Source organism: Trachinotus anak, unplaced genomic scaffold (assembly GCF_046630095.1).
Source record: "Trachinotus anak isolate AG129_WGS33_773 ecotype Australia unplaced genomic scaffold, CSIRO_AGI_Tana_v1 ptg000007l, whole genome shotgun sequence".
NCBI classification, from domain to species: domain Eukaryota; kingdom Metazoa; phylum Chordata; class Actinopteri; order Carangiformes; family Carangidae; genus Trachinotus; species Trachinotus anak.
In genome coordinates, this window is record NW_027273858.1 from 2,758,420 (window position 1) to 2,776,012 (window position 17,593).

At 40.3% G+C, this 17,593-nt stretch overlaps 2 protein-coding genes across 3 annotated transcripts in view; both read left to right on the forward strand.

The window, feature by feature from the left end:
• The first annotated feature begins 260 nt into the window (after positions 1-260).
• Positions 261-7,210, forward strand: ankrd1a (ankyrin repeat domain 1a (cardiac muscle)). 2 transcript variants are annotated; one of them, XM_071479932.1, is made up of 9 exons: positions 261-406; positions 1,904-2,089; positions 2,498-2,653; positions 3,051-3,158; positions 3,412-3,510; positions 3,631-3,729; positions 4,011-4,109; positions 4,544-4,642; positions 5,336-7,210. In XM_071479932.1, exons 1-9 carry the CDS (start codon positions 380-382, stop codon positions 5,426-5,428), a joined length of 966 nt encoding a protein of 321 aa, XP_071336033.1. In that variant the 5' UTR covers positions 261-379; the 3' UTR covers positions 5,429-7,210. The 2 variants fall into 2 exon arrangements, with proteins under 2 accessions (XP_071336033.1, XP_071336034.1); XM_071479933.1 differs by having other exon boundaries at positions 2,525-2,653.
• A 1,151-nt stretch (positions 7,211-8,361) lies between these two features.
• The window catches only part of kif20ba (kinesin family member 20Ba), a 44,352-nt gene continuing 35,120 nt past the window's right edge, over positions 8,362-17,593 (forward strand). The window contains exons 1-15 of the mRNA XM_071479934.1: positions 8,362-8,519; positions 9,125-9,218; positions 9,767-9,856; positions 10,319-10,441; positions 10,758-10,896; positions 11,866-12,050; positions 13,490-13,544; positions 13,857-14,063; positions 14,298-14,409; positions 14,841-14,912; positions 15,111-15,257; positions 16,083-16,245; positions 16,416-16,568; positions 16,698-16,820; positions 17,301-17,440. Of these exons, the coding sequence (XP_071336035.1) occupies positions 8,377-8,519; positions 9,125-9,218; positions 9,767-9,856; positions 10,319-10,441; positions 10,758-10,896; positions 11,866-12,050; positions 13,490-13,544; positions 13,857-14,063; positions 14,298-14,409; positions 14,841-14,912; positions 15,111-15,257; positions 16,083-16,245; positions 16,416-16,568; positions 16,698-16,820; positions 17,301-17,440 (1,946 nt within the window). The 5' untranslated portion in view covers positions 8,362-8,376. The remainder of the gene's footprint in view (positions 8,520-9,124; positions 9,219-9,766; positions 9,857-10,318; positions 10,442-10,757; positions 10,897-11,865; positions 12,051-13,489; positions 13,545-13,856; positions 14,064-14,297; positions 14,410-14,840; positions 14,913-15,110; positions 15,258-16,082; positions 16,246-16,415; positions 16,569-16,697; positions 16,821-17,300; positions 17,441-17,593) is intronic.

The window sequence follows — 17,593 nt, forward strand, 5'->3', positions numbered from 1 at the left end:
TCCAGCACCTCTATTGAGATGAGATTTGAAGTAGTGACTCCTCTTACCTGTTATCAACCTTTGTATGGTGACACAGAGCGCCCAGAAGCCCATACTGGGCAGGACTGGGTGGTGGGAGAGGCTGGGTGTGGAGATGAGGGGATGATGTTAGCTCTGAGCGTGCCAAATGAGCACATGAGGACAGTAATGTGATCTGAGTTGAGTGACACGACCCCTATTTTTTTCTACAGAGGTTTGACAGGAGATATATAAGAGGCCGAGGCTCCGGCTGCAGGCAGAAGAGACGGACAGAGAGACACTGATCATCACAGAGAAGGACCAGTGGACTTAACTCCAGACACCCCCAGTGCTATTTAACTACTTCACATCAAGGAGAAGAATGGGACTCCACAGTGTCGAGGAACTGGTAAGATCTGCTGATGTGTGTAAATGCAAATGATAGCAATTATGAGAGAGACACAAGGAGGCAGAGGAACAAACAGGAGCTGTAGGATTTCTACTTCTTAAAATAGAGAGCAGAGAAACCACCTGAGAAACATGTGACTAGACTTTTTCTTCTTCAAAATGAGAAAATTGGAAATTGGAAAATTTATTTTCTGACGTCAAAATCCCCCCAAAAAATTCTCACTCAATTTTATTTGATTTAAATTATTTTCCACTCAAAAATTTATTTTTTCCCTTGTTGCAATTATGAAATAATTTTTCCAATATTAGATGAAGCTCTTCATATAGAGCCCACCATGTTGTGCCGCCATGTTTTCTACAGTAGCCCAGAACAGACAAACCAGACAGACAGTGGCTCTACAGAGCCTTTCATGGTTCTACGTTACCTGAGGGCCAACGCAGATTCTCCTACGCGCTTGTTGAAGGAGCGGTGAGCGGAGGAGAGGGGTGTTCAGTTGGTTGCAATCTGCAACCTCACCACCAAATGGCACTAAATCCTACACACTGGTCCTTTAAATTGTTTTGCCATTTACTGTGTTTGTCAGCTCCCATGACACTCTTTTATTCTATATTCACTCTTCTAATTACTATCGCTTAACGTGGAAAACAGATTATTATATTATTATTATATTTATATTATTATTATATTGTTGCATGTACAAAACAAAAAGAAGACAGCCTAACTGTGTGGGAAGATGGTGGGAAAAACATTCACCACTGAAATTAAACATTTACACGTTCAGAACACCTGAAAAAGGAGGAAAAAAACAGCTAATCACAACCAAACACACCTTAAAAACTTCTTAAAATTACTTAATTGATTTCTTAATCAATGCACACAACTTAATCTAAACTCAGGGCTCTTTAAATCACCCAATTTCATTGCTTAATTATCCTTTACTTTGAGAGCCTAGGAGACAGGCTGCCTAATTACAGTATTAGGTAAGCTAAAGGTAATTAAACGCATCAAATAGAAGCTTGATTGCTATGGATCACATTAAGTTGTTTCACTGATCACTGTTGTTATTGCACATTTCATTAATATTTTTTATTTGATATCTTAATCGAGGAGTTCTCTTCCCTTCTGATAAAAGATTTAGTTGAATGATTAATAGACTCTAAGATGGTGAGTGATTCAATAATTGGATGTATAAACAGTTGTGAGTTATTACAGAGTTTAAGTGTGTGCGTTAGTGAAGTGTGTTTACATTCCTCCCTTAGCAGCAGCACTTGGTTCTGCAGCTAATTAAACTGAGAGCAGCTTGTGTGTTAAAGTCTGGACCAACACAAAACTAATCCTGCAGTAATTGTGTGTTATTGAGTTTTTCTTGTTCAAAATATCAAGAAGCTGCATTAAAAAACCGTCTGTGTGTGGACCAGTTTAACACATTTACCTGTGATGAATTTCTCTTGTGTGGTGATTCAGTCTTAGAGCGTACAACCTCTTCTCTCCCTCCAGGTGACCGGCAAGAGGTCAGAGGGCAAAGAGGTGGCCGACTTCCAAGGGGGCGTGTACGAGGCAGCTGTCAATCAAGAGAAACGCGATGACCACAGGACCCACAGTCAGCTGGGAGTGGGTGGACGTCTGTCAGAGGAGAGCGACAGTGGCAGCGAGCAGGAGGAAGTCAGCGTGGCCGCTCTCAATGTAAGAGCACGTGATCGGAATAAATCTTTATTCATTATTTATTTATTTAAAACTTTTCAAAACAAAGTTACAAAAGGCTTCATTGGTTGTCACCAGTGTAGTGAGGCACAGTACTTATTGGGGTACATGCAGAAGCAAATCCAAATGATGAAGCCCTATAATGAGCTTGTCTCTTGGTCCACGCTGTCACCTAGAGGCATTTGGGAGAATAACACGTCTTTCTTAAATGTCAGTCACCTGCGATACCCTAACCCTTAAACAAAGGTACTGACATCAGCTGATGCACTGGCTGTTTATTAGAGGTGGATGGATCTAAACCCTTCAAATTAATTTCACTTAGAATAGAATCTGCTTTTTAAATAAAGTCTCTTTTGTTGTTGTTGTTGCTGTTGTTGTTGTGTGTTGAAGCCGTCTGTCTTGCCTCTGCCCTGTCAGACGGATAAAAGCGGCAGGCTGAAGTTGGAGACCGTGGACGACCTGTTCAACATCCTGCAGCTGAGGAAGAGGAGGAGAGAGAGGAAGACTCCCATCCACAAGAAACAACAGCCAGAGCCTGAGCCTGTGGTGAGATTCTGAAGTCCAGATACAAACATGTGACATTGTTTTTATTTTGACTGGGATGTATTTCCTGAATTTCTTCAACCCTAAATGCTTCATACCACAAGTGAAACAGCAGATTCTCATCATACACCAGACCAGTGTGTCACTAAAACACCAGCTGTGTCATTTATTTTTAAAACAGTTAATACGTTGCTATTCAGCCAGATTGTAAAACATGTGAGAGCTAATGCGGTAAAATATATAAAATCATTTGAATTCTGTTGGAAAAATTCCTGATAAAACGTTTCCCTGTTATTTGTTGCCACTTTTAAAGTTTCACACAATGAATCAAATGAATGATCACTGTACCCAGGGTGCACTGCTCCCCTTATCTACTGTTTTTTTTGCATACACCTTCCAGCCAGAGACGGTGGATGAGCAGTCGTTTCTGACAGCAGCCATGGAGAACAAGCTGCCTGTGGTGGAGAAGTACCTGAGTGATGGAGGAAACCCTGACGTAGCCGACCATGTGAGTGTCACACAGCAGCGTCTGCCTCTGTGGGCGGAAAGATGGCAACACGTCTCCTTAGAACGTGCTAATGGACAACATCAGCTTCTGATAATAATGATCATACTTTCATAAAAATGTACTTGAGGAGCTGATAATAGTAGAAGATCTTATCTTTTCATTAAGTTGCTTTTAATTCGTCAACTGTTTAAGTAAAAAAAAAAAACTAAAAACAGTGATCAATTAAAAATGAAACGTATCCAATCATATCCAGTTCCAGAGAACAGCTCTGCACAAAGCCTCATTCAAAGGACACATGGAGGTCATGAAAAGGCTCCTGGAGGCCGGAGCTGCCATCGAGAAGAAAGACAAGGTGAGAGGTTTAAAGACTTTCTTTCCATTGTGTTTCTCTCATAGTATTAACACAGACACACACAGCATCTGTGTTACAATATCAGTGTTATAGCTCAGTGTGTGTGTGTGTGTGTTTCAGCTGGAGGCCACAGCAGTCCACTGGGCCTGCAGGGGGGGCAGCCTGCCAGCCCTGCAGCTCCTCCTCGACCAAGGGGCCAAGTTCACCTCTAGAGACAAGGTTGGTCCACACACTGAACCTAGAGGGGTTACTACAGGTCATTTCTGTTGTCAGAGTAAAAGTGCATCAAGTTTTTATTCCCTCTTGTGCAACTGAAACCCAAACAATATGTGCTGGTTTTGAAAAATCCCCAATTTTGCACCATCTACTGGTGGTATTAAAAATGACAGTGCACCCTACAAGCTGCCCTCACAGAAGATTTTTGGATTTTCTTTTTCTTGCATTAGTCAATAAAACTCCTCTCTCCTCTCCTCTCCTCTCCTCTCCTCTCCTCTCCTCAGCTGCACAGCACTCCTCTCCATGTTGCTGTGAGGACAGGACACTGCGAGTGTGCAGAGCACCTCATTCACTGTGGAGCAGATGTCAACGCCAAGGACAGAGTAAGGACTCAGTCAAACAACACCATGCAAAACTCTCCAGTCGTCTTACACCGTCATTGCATCAGCTACTGCACAGACATGAACCTAAAGTGGCACAAACTGCTGCTGGGAGCTGATTTGACAGCAGCAAAATGTCGTGACTCCAGTCTCGATATATTTACACATAAAATAATCAGAAAAGAATCAACAGTAAATACACAAAGTTTTAGCTTAGAGGTAAATCTCTGGACAATTTGTGCTCACAAAATACATCTGTAAGGAAATAATTTAGCAGCAAGTCATTGTAGCAGTAAGAGTCACATGGTGAAAGAAACACAAATTCATCTTTTTTTTACCTGACAGACAGAACCTCATTACAAATAAAGAGCTTCTCTCTTTGTGATAGAGAAACCACACCAACACTAAATATCTGTTTCCCCCTCCCCACACTGAAGGACGGAGACACGCCCATGCACGACGCTGTGAGGATAAACAGATTCAAGATGATCAAACTGTTGATGATGTACGGGGCCAGTCTCAACACCAAGAACTGTGTAAGTCCAGAGCAACACACACGCATTCACGCAGAGCTTCTCTGAACTGTCAGAGGAAACATTTTCACTTTCATTTGTGTCATTTTTACCTGAGTCAGAGTTTGACAAGTAACTACACGATGGACACTCATGGCCACTGAGGATTTTCTTCTATTTCAAATTTGGCACAAACATTCACTTGGACTCAAGGATGAACTGATTAGATTTTTGTGGCCAAAGTTCAAAGTTAAAAGGTCAACGTCACAGTGACCTCACAAAACATGGTTTTGGCCTATTGAACATAATTTATCCGTAATGGTATGGATAACGTAAGGAACTTCTTCAAATTTGGCACAAAGGTTCACTTGGACTCAAAGACGAACTGATTAGATTTTTGTTGTCAAAGGTGAAAGATCAGGGTCAGTGTGACCTCACAAAACACTTTTTTGCCATTACTCAAGACTTCACACAGCTTTTATGACAAAATTTCAGACAAATGGTGATTGTTTTATATGACTCTGGATTAACAGGGATGTAATCTGAAACTAGTCACAGAGAAAGAAAGACTATGTTACCAAATGTAGAGGAGCAGAAGCATAAAGTCGTATTAAATGGAGACTTGCGTCACCGTTCTGTACACATCTACAGATGTGAATCTAAAGAACAAAAGCTGCAGTTTTGATTCAGTCTTGCTTGTTTATGTCTCCTGTGCAGGATGGAAAAACTCCAATGGAGACACTGTATTCCTGGCAGAACGGAGCAAAGAGCCTCCTGTTTAACTTCAGCGAGGAGAAGCCCAACCAGTAGAACCCAGCAGAGTCCAGTGAAAGCAGAGGCACAGGATGTTCTGACTGATCAGGAAAAAAAGTGGTAGTAGAGGAAAGAAATGTTGTATTTTTCTGGTCCATTCTATCATTTCCATACTGAGGTTCATGGAGCACACAAATCTTCTCTTAATGTCTGTTTATACAAGGAGGCTGTTTAAAGTAGCCCCTGCTCTTCTCACAAATTCAAACTTTCTAGGCTGATGATTGTTTTACCAGTCGGCTGTTGGCAGGCTTACATTGTCCCATATGATGTGTACATTAAATATCATGTGAGAGGAGAACTTCCCAAAAAGCAGCAGGTACCTGGAGGAGACTTTGATCAACAATGTGAAATCTAATCAGGATGTTGTTAATAATGTGATTATTAACATAGATTCATTGATCGCCAAATATTGCTGGACAATGTCTCGGCTGATGACGTGAAGATGATTTTTTTTTCTTTCTTCTTAATTTTTACTTTAAGCTGAGTTGAAGTCAGCGATACTGCATCGAGAAGATGACCTTATTTATTGATTAACGGCAACAGTCAGCAATTGATTTCTTGGGTTTGATTGATTTATTTCAATACCAAGCACTTAATAACTGAGTGACTGACTGTCTAGAGTTACAATGTAGGTAATTATAGGTTAATTCTTTGTATAAAAATGACTCCAGCTCAGCGTGAGAAGTTATGAAAAAGAGGAGATGAGCCTCCTCTTGCTTGTAGCTGATGTGTGTTGTTATACTTAAACATTCAGGCGAGTTTAACCAAGTTTTTTGGTCTTATGCATTTTAAGATTGAGAGATGAGACAGGATGAAGTAAGTTTTTGGATCAGGTTGAAAAGAATCTCTCCACTTACAGATTATTCTATTATGTTGTTCATTTTCTCCAAACAAGAGCAAAAACCTCGGCTGTTAAATGGACTCGATCCAGCGGCTCCATGCAGTAAGCTAAATGTCCTGTATGAGATCTACCTTTTTGAATCTCTACTGCCTTAAAGGGATAGTTTGGATTATTTTGGGCAGTAGATTCAGATCAGCTCACTGCACACTGACTACGCATGATCAAATAACACGAACTATCACTTTAATTCCTAGAGGGAAACTTACAGCTGAGCAAGCGTGTTTGAGAGTCACACTTTTCCACATTAAGTAAGTTGACTAGCCTTGCTCTCAGCTGTGATACGTTTTCCTTCAAATTAAAACGTAAATTATCATTTTAATAATTTAATATTTGTCATTTCTGCAGCCAAAAATCATCCACAACCCTACAACACTGTACATCTCATTTTTCATCAAACCTCAAGGCATTGATTGGGCTTTTGTTTTCAGGTTTAGTCTAAACAACCTTCCGACAAAAGTCCATCTTGTTCATTTTCCCAGTTTCTTCCACTGAAGCTCAGTTTCAGCATCTGGGGTCAAAACTATTTATCCAAGGTCACCCCAGTGATACAGCAAGACCTTCAACGGGCCCCCAGCTCTGGCACGGTATGACCCTGACATCCCAGCTGCTGGCCCTTTAGTTGAACTGCAGTGAAGATGTTTTGGGAATGTGGCCCCTTTTTCTCTGCAGAGTTCTAGTTGAAAACACACAAACACAGATGAGTGTGAGAGGGAAGGAAGTGGAAAGACACTGTTGGTTCAGAGCATGTTTGGAAAGTGTTTATGTGGATTTAAGTCCTGATATATGAATGTTAATGAGATTTATTTTTTATTGTTAAAAATGTATGTACATTTTGGCTTGTATTTATGGATTGACTGAATAAAACATCATGAATTTAAGCTGTTTCTTATTGAGAGAGAATATGTATCCATGCAACACAGACAAACATGGCCACCCACAAAAGCTGTGTTCTCACTTTAAATTATCCCGATGAAGTAAATGATGATTGCACAATGTAATGGCTGTAGAACAATGACACCAATGGCGTTTAGATTGGAAATCTCCCAGGAAAATTAAGTCTTGATTTCTGGTATGAAGGAAGTGTATCCAGGACACAGTCCTCTTGTCCAGTTTCAGTCGGGATAGGCTCCAGCCCCACCCCTACCCCTCAAAGGATGAGTGGGTACAGCTGATGAATTAAGACAAAGGACCCAAGAAGACTTTTTGCCACACATCCTAAGGAAGCAGCTGTTTTATCCTAAATCATTGACAGATTTGTAGACTTGGAATGAGTTTGCCGTTTTTAAGTGAGTAAGTAAGTAAGTTTTGTTATGACTTTTTAAAAAAAAGGATAGATCTTAGTCTGTTATCATACCAATGTATCTAACTTGGTTTTTGGTTTTCAGAGTCTTCTATCATTTTTGCAGCTCTGACCGTGTACCACTGATAATGGCAAGAGAATAACAAGCGAAGAAAGCACCTTAATTTGGAGGTTTGCACATGTGCATTGAGGATAATCCTGGGATCTTTGAACGATCAGTAGCTCCAGCCAAAGTGTACGAGGCAAACTGACCACAGATGTATTATAAGTGAAAGAGTGGAAAGTCAGAAGAGGCCAAAAAGTGAAGAACAGTAAAGACAGGAGAAACTTTCCATTGTTTTTTTTTAATAAGCTGTAAATCTTACACTGAATGCCCTCAGGGTCTAAAGCTTCATCTTGGAAGTGGTCATCATAGGTGCAAATGTTACCAGTAGTAATCAGTGTTTCGCATTTCTGCTTGAAAAGTAACTCAAACAATTGATCTGTAAATAAAAGAAACAAAAAACAAATTACAAATCATTTTTGTTAATAAACTTATTAAAATGTAGGCTATTAATATTTATCAACTGACTGCTGCTGTCAGAGGTTTTGTTTTGTCTCAGTCATTTTTAAACATCAATTGCGTGCTCGATCTTAAAATAATAGCTTCGTTCCGTAAACACACCATTCGCTCGGAACCTTTGCAGAAGATCTTCTGATTTCCAACCACAAAAGTAATTCATGAATGCAACACAGAAATGACGCATGCGCAATTACTCCTTGGATTCGATTGGTCCGTTTCAAACTCAGACCGCGGACGTGTTGTTGTGTTTAGCTCAACGTAAAGTTAGCGCACAAAAGAAGAGTTTTTCCGTTTCTGTGCCTCATGTCCCAAAAAGAACTGCCAAGTGAGTATTTTTGTCGAGTAATATATCGGCTGTAGTGTCATGTGTCGACTTCTTTCCATAAAAGCTAACGAACAATTGTTAAACTGGAAGACGTATCAGTTGACAGGAGCCAGCTAGCTGGTTAGCGAGTAGCCTTAATGTGGCTAATGAACATGAATAAAAACTGTCACAATGGCTTTATACAAACAGATAACGTTAAGAAAACGAGGATTTAGCTTGAGCTCGGTGATAAAAACCAGACCACCTTGCGATAGTTTCTTGTCTTAAGTTAACTTCAATCCGTTTTCAGTTGAAACCCCTCCGTGCGGGTGGTGGATCAACTGTTGTTTGACAAAGGTTATTAAAAAAGTTATTATATATAACGTGTTTGCCGAAGTCACGTTAAATCCTTAATCCTATGTGTTTAGAAAAAAAGCCGACTTCCAGTGAAGCTTCAAGGGAGCCAGCTTATTTTAAGGGCGTGACACACTGTCCACAGGATGCTAAAACTACATTGACATGCTGGCAGACGTTACTCAGTTTAAGTTCATGTAACATCCAAAGTCCTTTCAAGTGAGATCACTTGACCTTTTGCCTTCTTTTTGTTTTACTCTTTTTTGTTGCAGGATGATGGATTCATGCCTGAACAACAAGGCTGATAGTCGGGAACAAACAGAAGTCGAGGACTCATCGGAATGCAGCAGCTTACCAGACTCACAGGTAACTGACGGGCTCATTCACATAGTCTACTATCAATACTTTTGCCCACAATACTACTACTACCACCACTACTGCTACTACTACTACTAACAACGATAATAATAATAATAATAATTATTATTATTATTATAATGGTAACTTAGGGACAGGGTGTACCTCTAATATGCAGACACAGTCCCATATTACTTATTTGAAGTGTTGATATCCATAAGAAGATATGTTTGTCATTTGTACCTTCTGTCTCAGGTTTTTCTCTGGAGCTCCGTGAGCCAATCAGAAGAGGGGCCCACAGCCTCTCTTCTGATTGGCTGACTGTTTTCTGAGTGATTGAACAAAAATTTAGTCGATTTCAGGTAAATACTTAGAGAACCAAATCCTACAAGGTTGAAAGGTGGGATGGCTGAGAGCGGTGACTGCTATAGCTATACTGACGGCTATAGCCATGCAGTTTTTTCCCATAAGCACATGGTGATATTTTCCATCTCACAGACTTTTGGACTTCTTTTTCATGAGTTGTTTTGGTCATTAAACCCTGATGTGTTGTGCAGCATTCCAGTATCGAGGAGAGAGAACACCTTCAGGTCTACCTCAGAATCAAACCCTTCACCTCAGCAGAGAGCAGTAATGGAGAGTCACAGGTAAAAAATAAAGAGAAATCAGAACACTTCATATGCAGATAGTTGGACAGAAGTTAATACCGGTGACTTTGGCAGCTGCTTGGGTCTCTGGCTGTCAAAACAGTTTTATTATATTTGTTCAAAAAGTACTGACATAGTAATTTGAAGACTCTTCCAAAAGTAGGCTTTGTTTTATAGGTAAACAGTTCTGCTATTAAAAGGTCAATTGACTCCTTAATTTTTAATTCTTGTGTTCCCTTTAGGTTTTTTTAATTTATTTTATTTAATTAGCATTGTTTGCACCAAGGGAGCAGCGCTCAAATTTCGTTGTACTATGTATAATGAATAATCAAAGGCGATTCTGATTCTGATCCGATTCTGATTCTGATACCTTAGTAGAAACAGATGTAAAAACTAAAACAGAAATCCAGAATGATCCATAAATCCTTTTTGTTTTGTCTATCTCACTTTTTTGTTTAACAGGACTGTATTGCCATTGAGCCTCCTGACAAAGTTCTGCTGAAGCCTCCCAGTCTGTCTCTCTCAGCGAGGCTGAGCACTGAGAGATCACTGCCACAGACTGGACAGCGCTTCCAGTTCTCTCAGGTTTGAGCTTCTTTGCAGATTAGAGAGGCAAAAAAGATTATTTCCTCCAGCCACAGAATGATTTATATTCTTTTCTCAGACTCATGTATTGATATTTGTTTATTGTATTTAAATAAAGAATCACATTCAAATATATATATTATACTATTTATATAGTTGTCTCCCTCCATTAGTTTTTGAACCTAAACATGGCTGAAAAGTTCAAAGAAGCCAATATAATATATGAAGGAAGTGTGTGCTTTATTTTTTATTTAATTAATTTAAGTACAAAGTTTTTGGCTCATTAATGAAAAGCTTTTTTTCCTTTCGTGAACAGGTGTATGGTCCTGAGACAACCCAGAGAGAGCTGTTTGAAGGCACAGTAAAGGATTTAGTGAAAGATGTTCTGGAAGGGGGAAACTCCCTGGTTTTCACTTACGGAGTCACTAATGCTGGAAAGACCTTCACATTCTTAGGTGTGTCCCACTCCCAAGTGCATGCAGTGCTACACAGTCTAATTAAAGCTGACCACTACAGTTTGGAAAGTGTTCACTCTCAGGAGGATGGATTTTTAATGAGATGCAGGAAAACAGTTTTCAGCCGCTCTCTGCTGAATGACAGACCTCATATTGTGTCCGATTAGTGTAGTAGACACATGGATTCACATGAATTTCTCCTAAGACAGGGGTCTCCAACCTTTTTTACTCTGAGAGAGCTCCTCATGTCTTATATTACTGGTTAGATTTACTCATATATCACATCAAAATACTCAAACTGATCTAAAACAGAATCAGATGAATAAGATCATTTGACCACTCATCAAATATCAATCAATACCCGAACCTCACATTTTTGTACCGAAACATCTGAAACTCGCATCGGTGTCAATTTTAGTGTTCTGAGTCATGATTCAGTCAAACCTGAACACACACCTGATCAAACCACTGCAAATAAATGTCCTTAAATCTGCTTAGAAATAAGAGAAAAAACAAAGCTCTTTGTAAGGAATCCAGTCATAGTTGTCAGTTCATCCAATGGTACATAACAAACAGAAACTTGAAATAACTAATTTGATACACTTCTTTCTCCAAAATGTAAACAAACATGGTCTTAACTCACTTAATCCTTGGCAACATATTCCCAGTTTCTTGGAAAAGTTCAGTTTATATCTGTTCTGTTCCAGAAGAGTTGTTATCGCTACCAGTGTCGCCTACATCATGTCTGATGTAAACAAACTTGACAGCTTAACTCTTTTTACTTACAACTGAGAAATAATGATTTGGTGTTGAAGAGGGGTGAGTGTGTCTGAGTCCATGTCTTACAGTGAGGCCCTGCATTATCATTTCTGATGACCATGCATACACACATTATTGTAATTCATCTGTCTTGAGAGTTTAGTGATACCTAACTTGACACGATCCAACAATATGCTCCTGTCCCTCCAGGTCCAGATGCTGATGCAGGTATCCTGCCCAGGTCTCTTGACGTTATCTTCAGCAGTATTGATGAACAGGTTTTCAGTGGGATGAGCATCAAACCTCACCGCTGCCGAGAGTTCACACGACTCACCAGGGAGCAGCAGGCCGAGGAAGCGTTGTTCAAGAGAAACCTCTTCAAGCAACTTAAAGAGGTAAACTGGCTGTCTGTCTCAGGCTGCTGTGCAGGTTCAGACCAGCAAGGGTGCAGAGCTGCAGTCCTGCAGTGCATGCAGGTGCAGCACTGCAGCGTAGCCAGTGTCACCAGTGTTTTTTTGCAGCAGTGACAACCCAATATGCAATCACTGTAGTTTTGCATGTAAAACGTAAGAAAATAGACTTATATATAATAGAAATATGCTGCTGATTGTGGCTCCATGAGTCATACATGAGTAGAAAACAAGCCATGATGCAGCCTTTGTGGGCCATTGCATTGATTAACATGGAAGTGTGTCTGTTGTGTCAGATGTATGTGAGACTGATGACTGGGTTAGGGTTATATATGGGTGATATAGCAGAAAGGCCTTATGTGTTGGCAAGCGTGGGCCATGTAACGCTTGTGGCTGTTTGAGGGAGCCAGGGAGAGGGTGATTAGATGGAGGAATTACATTTACAGCCTCCTGTGATGACTTACAGAAAACATATTTTTGGTTGGAGGCAAATCTATTTTTAAAGTAAACATTGGCTCTGCATCAAATTTAGACACTGATGATTTAAAACTTAATCTCTCTGCAAATGTTTACAGTCCTAATTCAGTGTCTCCACAGGTGCAATATCAGCTAGTGAAATATTCACACCAAGACAACATATATATTATTTTCATATTCAACGACCGACCATGACCAGCCATGCTCAGTGGCAGAGCATTGAGCCTTCTATCACACTTTCCTCTTGCTGCATCTCACTGCCTCCCCAAGCTTTTCCCCTGTTTTATTGCATGTGTTTGTCACATTAATGTGATGTTGATGCTCTTTGGTGTCAGTAGTAATGTGCTAGATTATAACATGAAATGTTACTCTTACAACTCCTCATATCTGGTGATAGTCACAGTGTCTGTAATGGAAAATCACTGTTTGACACTCTGACACCTTTTTAGAGCTTTAAAAGGTCAGGTTGCCACTAGTGGGCCACGAAGGTATTACAAAACAGTACATTATAAAAAAAATACAGTTTTTCTATCTCAGTCTGATTGTGTGCTGAACGATGACATTCATGGGCAAAAGTTGAGAATCAAAATGGATAGCTGTTTAGCAACTGGAAGAGTTAAAAGGAAACAGTCAAGATCGTGAATCAACAACAATCAGCTGCCATCACTTTGAGATTTTCAAGGGGGCCATGAGTTGGAAAAGGTTGAGAACCACTGAGTTATACCATTAGTAGGCCTGCAAATGTTTGCTTAAGGAAAAAGTGGACCCCCCTCCCTGTCTAGACATAAACTGAATGCTGTAAAAATGCTGCTCAGCAGAGGCTGTGTACACCTGCGTTTCTTTCTTTCTTTTATTTTGTACTTTTTTTGATAATTATTCTTGTGAATCACTGACATTGCTCTAAAGTGCTATATAAATAAACTCATCTTCCCTCTTTGCTTTCTTAGAGTGACAGGAGCAACATTAGCATTTTGAACTCGACCAATAAGACTCTCCTTGAAGGCAAGTTTTGGATTTGTCTTTTAATCTATTATCTGTTTATTAGTTGTTTTTCATGTTTGCACTGCAGCTGCAGATAGGACAGTGACACCACCAGTGCACTATTGATTAAGTTTGACTAATTCTCACAACACAGTCACATCTTGTTTATATTTACTGTCTAACCCTCAAGGAGGTATGGAATTGTTTCAAATTTTCATTGTATGTCTGTAAGTAGTTTTATTCTACATGAAAGTGAAGTGTAAAGTTACTACTGTTACTGTATGTTCTATAGTGTGTGTGATTATTTATTTTTAATGTTTGTCTCTTTTGCAGCTCCCTCCATCTTGGGGATGACTGCAGCAGCTGAGGACAAAATCAGCCTGGAGATGGAAACGCATACTAAGTTCTCCGTTTGGGTTTCTTTCTGTGAAATCTACAATGAGAACATCCATGACCTCCTGGAGGTGGCGCCCAGTGGAGCCCCGAGGAGGACAGTCCTGCGTCTGTCACAGGACATCAAGGGCAACGCTTTTGTCAAAGGTCTGACGGGCCATGTTCCTTTCCCTAATGAACTGACTGTTTTCTGAAAACTGTATAAAGACATGTATAAATGTATAAAGACACAATGTTACTGAACATGATGGTGTCCGACTAATGGTCGGACACTTTTCAGAAATTCTTCAACTCTTCCCGCAGTGCAAAACAAAAAAGGACTAAAAGGACCTTTTCTAGCAGGTTTATATGAATATTCTGTTTGTGTGCATTTGTGTTCAGACCTCCATTGGGTTCAGGTGAACACTGCAGAGGAGGCTTACAAGGTGATGAAGCTGGGCAAGAAGAACCAGAGCTTCTCCTCCACCCGACTTAACCAGCTGTCCAGCAGGAGGTGAGCACCACAGGCAGCAGCATTTACAGTTTTCAGCTGAGGGTTTTTTTCAAACAGCAGCTTAACACTGAGTGCACAAGTCAAACAAACATTAATTCCCAGATCACCAACATTACCTGGAACCACTGGTGGACTACATTTGAACTACAGTTGTCAAAGACTTTGTGACAATGTTCTTTGTCTTCTCTATACTTGGCCTGGTTTTTAAAACCTTTCCATTCTTTCCTCTCTTTATGCAAATTCACCCCATGTCTTATTCCCAAGTGTGGTTGAAATCACACTGAAATAAACACAGCTCACATGAACAATGTTGAGCTAAGTCTCAAACATTATGTCTGTCATGCATTCCTGTTATTTCTCCAAGTTTTTGTACATATTTCTTCAGGTAATTTGGGTCTGAAGAGTCTGTCTCCATCTCTCTGTCTCTCCAGTCACAGTATTTTCTCCATCCGCATTTTGAGGATTGAGGACATTGGGACTCCAAGGGTCCACACAGTCAGCGAGTGAGTGACATTTTAGATTTAAGTGGCACATTTAAAGATGGTTTTAGTTACTAACTGTTCTGTAGTGAAACAAGGCGCCACTGAAAAGAAGTGTGTAGAATAAAATCTTACAAAAGTTCAGTAATGCTGAACAGCAATGTAAAACGTTTGTTTTTGTGTGTAAGTTTTGTGTAAGGTTCTTTATGTGTTTGTTGTCAGGTTGTGTCTGTGTGACCTGGCTGGCTCCGAGCGATGCGCCAAGACTCAGAATAAAGGAGAGCGTCTGAAAGAAGCTGGAAACATCAACACCTCACTGCTTATCCTGGGAAAATGCATCAATGCACTACGACACAATCAGCAGGCTAAGTGAGTCATGACGCGTCTGTTTTCAGTTGATCCTGAATAAAAAGACTCGATATAATGTAAAAGGATCAGTCAGTAGGATAACTTAGAGCAGTGGTCGGCAACTAGCGGCCTGAGGGCCAAAACTGGCCTGCCAGCAATAATATGTGGCCCACCAGATTATTTTGTTAATCTGATTTTACAGTAGCAGACTGACAGTCTCACATTTAGTTATAATGTCCAAATAGAGAATCTACCTCCACCTGATGAATGCCTTTTATACTTTTGTCCTTGAGAGTGAATGATGAGACACAAACACAGCACAGCGCCTGGTGTTAAAATAGATCTGTCATGGCAGCAGTAAATCAGTCAAGCACATAACACGTGACTGTGACCACAGGACCACACATGGGAACATTAACAAAACAAATTTCAGTTGCATTCTTTATCAATCAATATCTTAAATTAGCCCTTGATCGTTTTCTGTCAAATGGATTAGACAAAGCTGACGACTACCTGGGGAAGAAGGTTAAACATCTTGCGGCTGAAATATTTTTCTCAGGAGTTGGTGGAGACCAAACCAGAGCTTGATTCATGAAGTTGATACAAACCCAACTCCAATAGAGTGATTAATTTGCTCAGTGTCTGCTGGATGTATAAAGACATAACTTTTTGCTAACACTTGCTGTCACAACTTCCTAGTCATCAAAATGGGTTAATGCATCTTTAAGTCACTGAGAGAAAATTATACACAAATTATCATTAAAATCAACTTGGAGAGTTTAGGATCTCAAACAGTTCAAAATGCTCACATATCAAAGCCAAATGTTTGTGTGTTCCCTCCTTCAGGCTGCTTCAGCATGTTCCCTTCAGGGAGAGCAAGCTGACCCACTACCTGCAGGGCTTCTTCTGTGGTCGTGGTAAAGCTTGTATGATTGTCAACATCAACCAGTGTGCCTCCATGTACGACGAGACTCTCAACGTCCTCAGGTTCTCTGCTGTGGCACAGAAGGTGCATACACACTTTCATTTTCTCTCCTTGTGTGCTTTGCTCAATGCAATTCAATCAACAAGTGTTCCCTTTATTTCATTCAACAGCAGCCATACCGACACACACACAGCTGGAGAAAACTACCACAACCGTCTCAGATTTATGAAATAACCAGAATTGTCTGTTTCCAGGTTGTGGTTCTGTCCACGAGGCCCCCTCCCCCCATACCCCACAGGTCTGCCAGTGAGACATCCTTCATCCTCAACAATGCTGAGAGGAAGAGTCTTCAGAGCAGCAGGAGGAGCTCCTTGATTGGCTGGGAAAGTAGCCTGGAGGATGTACAGGTGGGTTGGAGGCTTGATCACTTCATGAGGGTCCTTATGCAATATTTTACAGCTGCAGTTTGAATCTTACTTTACTTGGCTTGAATTATTCCCAGTTAAATCATCTTGTTATTAAACTCTGTTGTCCAGGAGGATGTGGATGATGAATATGAGGAGGAAAACAGCCTGATGGAAGTAACTGGGGATCAGACTGGCAATGAAGAAGATGGAGATGAAAATGACAAAATTCTCATCAGTAAAAAGATGCACCAGGTCAGTCCCTCACAGTTTTAATTTCACAAAGTGCTTTTAACATAGAAGTTGCCAGTGATAGTTACCATGTCAATGAAGGGAATAAATAGATCTTTAAATTCTAGCACAGAGAGTAAAACCGCTGGTGAAACACAAGGCAAGAATACGTTTAGAGAAAATAATGACTCATAATTCAGGGCTATTGGAGAGGCCCAACTTTCTTTACTAAACTTTTTACTGTTCCCTCATTTATATGATTTTGCCTCCACGCTTTGAACATGAAGAAGGTCGGAAGGTGAGAAAGTTGTAAAAGAAAATATTGTTTTTAAAAGTTTAGATACAGATTTTAGTTTTAGTTTTCTTTCAAGTTTCTGCTGGTGCCACATGCTTTGTTGCCTGTTGATATAAAGGCTATGTGTTGACTAATTCAGTGCTACTGTTTCTGAAATAACAGGACTTTCTATTTTAAAGCTCTACATTGTTTTGTATCCTGTTCCTCAGAGGCAGGTGGTGCTGTTGAAGCAGCTGCAGGTGCAGCTGAAGAAGGAGCGAGCGGAGAGCCTGCTCATGGAGGCCAGAGTGAGAGAGGAGATCAGCAGAGAGTTCTCTGAGCTTTTCTCTGAGATGCAGAATGACTACAAGTGAGAAATGTTTTTTATTGTGTTCATGCATATATCCAGGCCTCCCATTCATAGAATTACCAGGGTTTTCACAGTTTTACAGGGGAAGTTAGTGTGTCCTTGCTTTAAATGCCTGATGACACAATTTGCAAATTTTTTTGTTCTCTTTTTGGG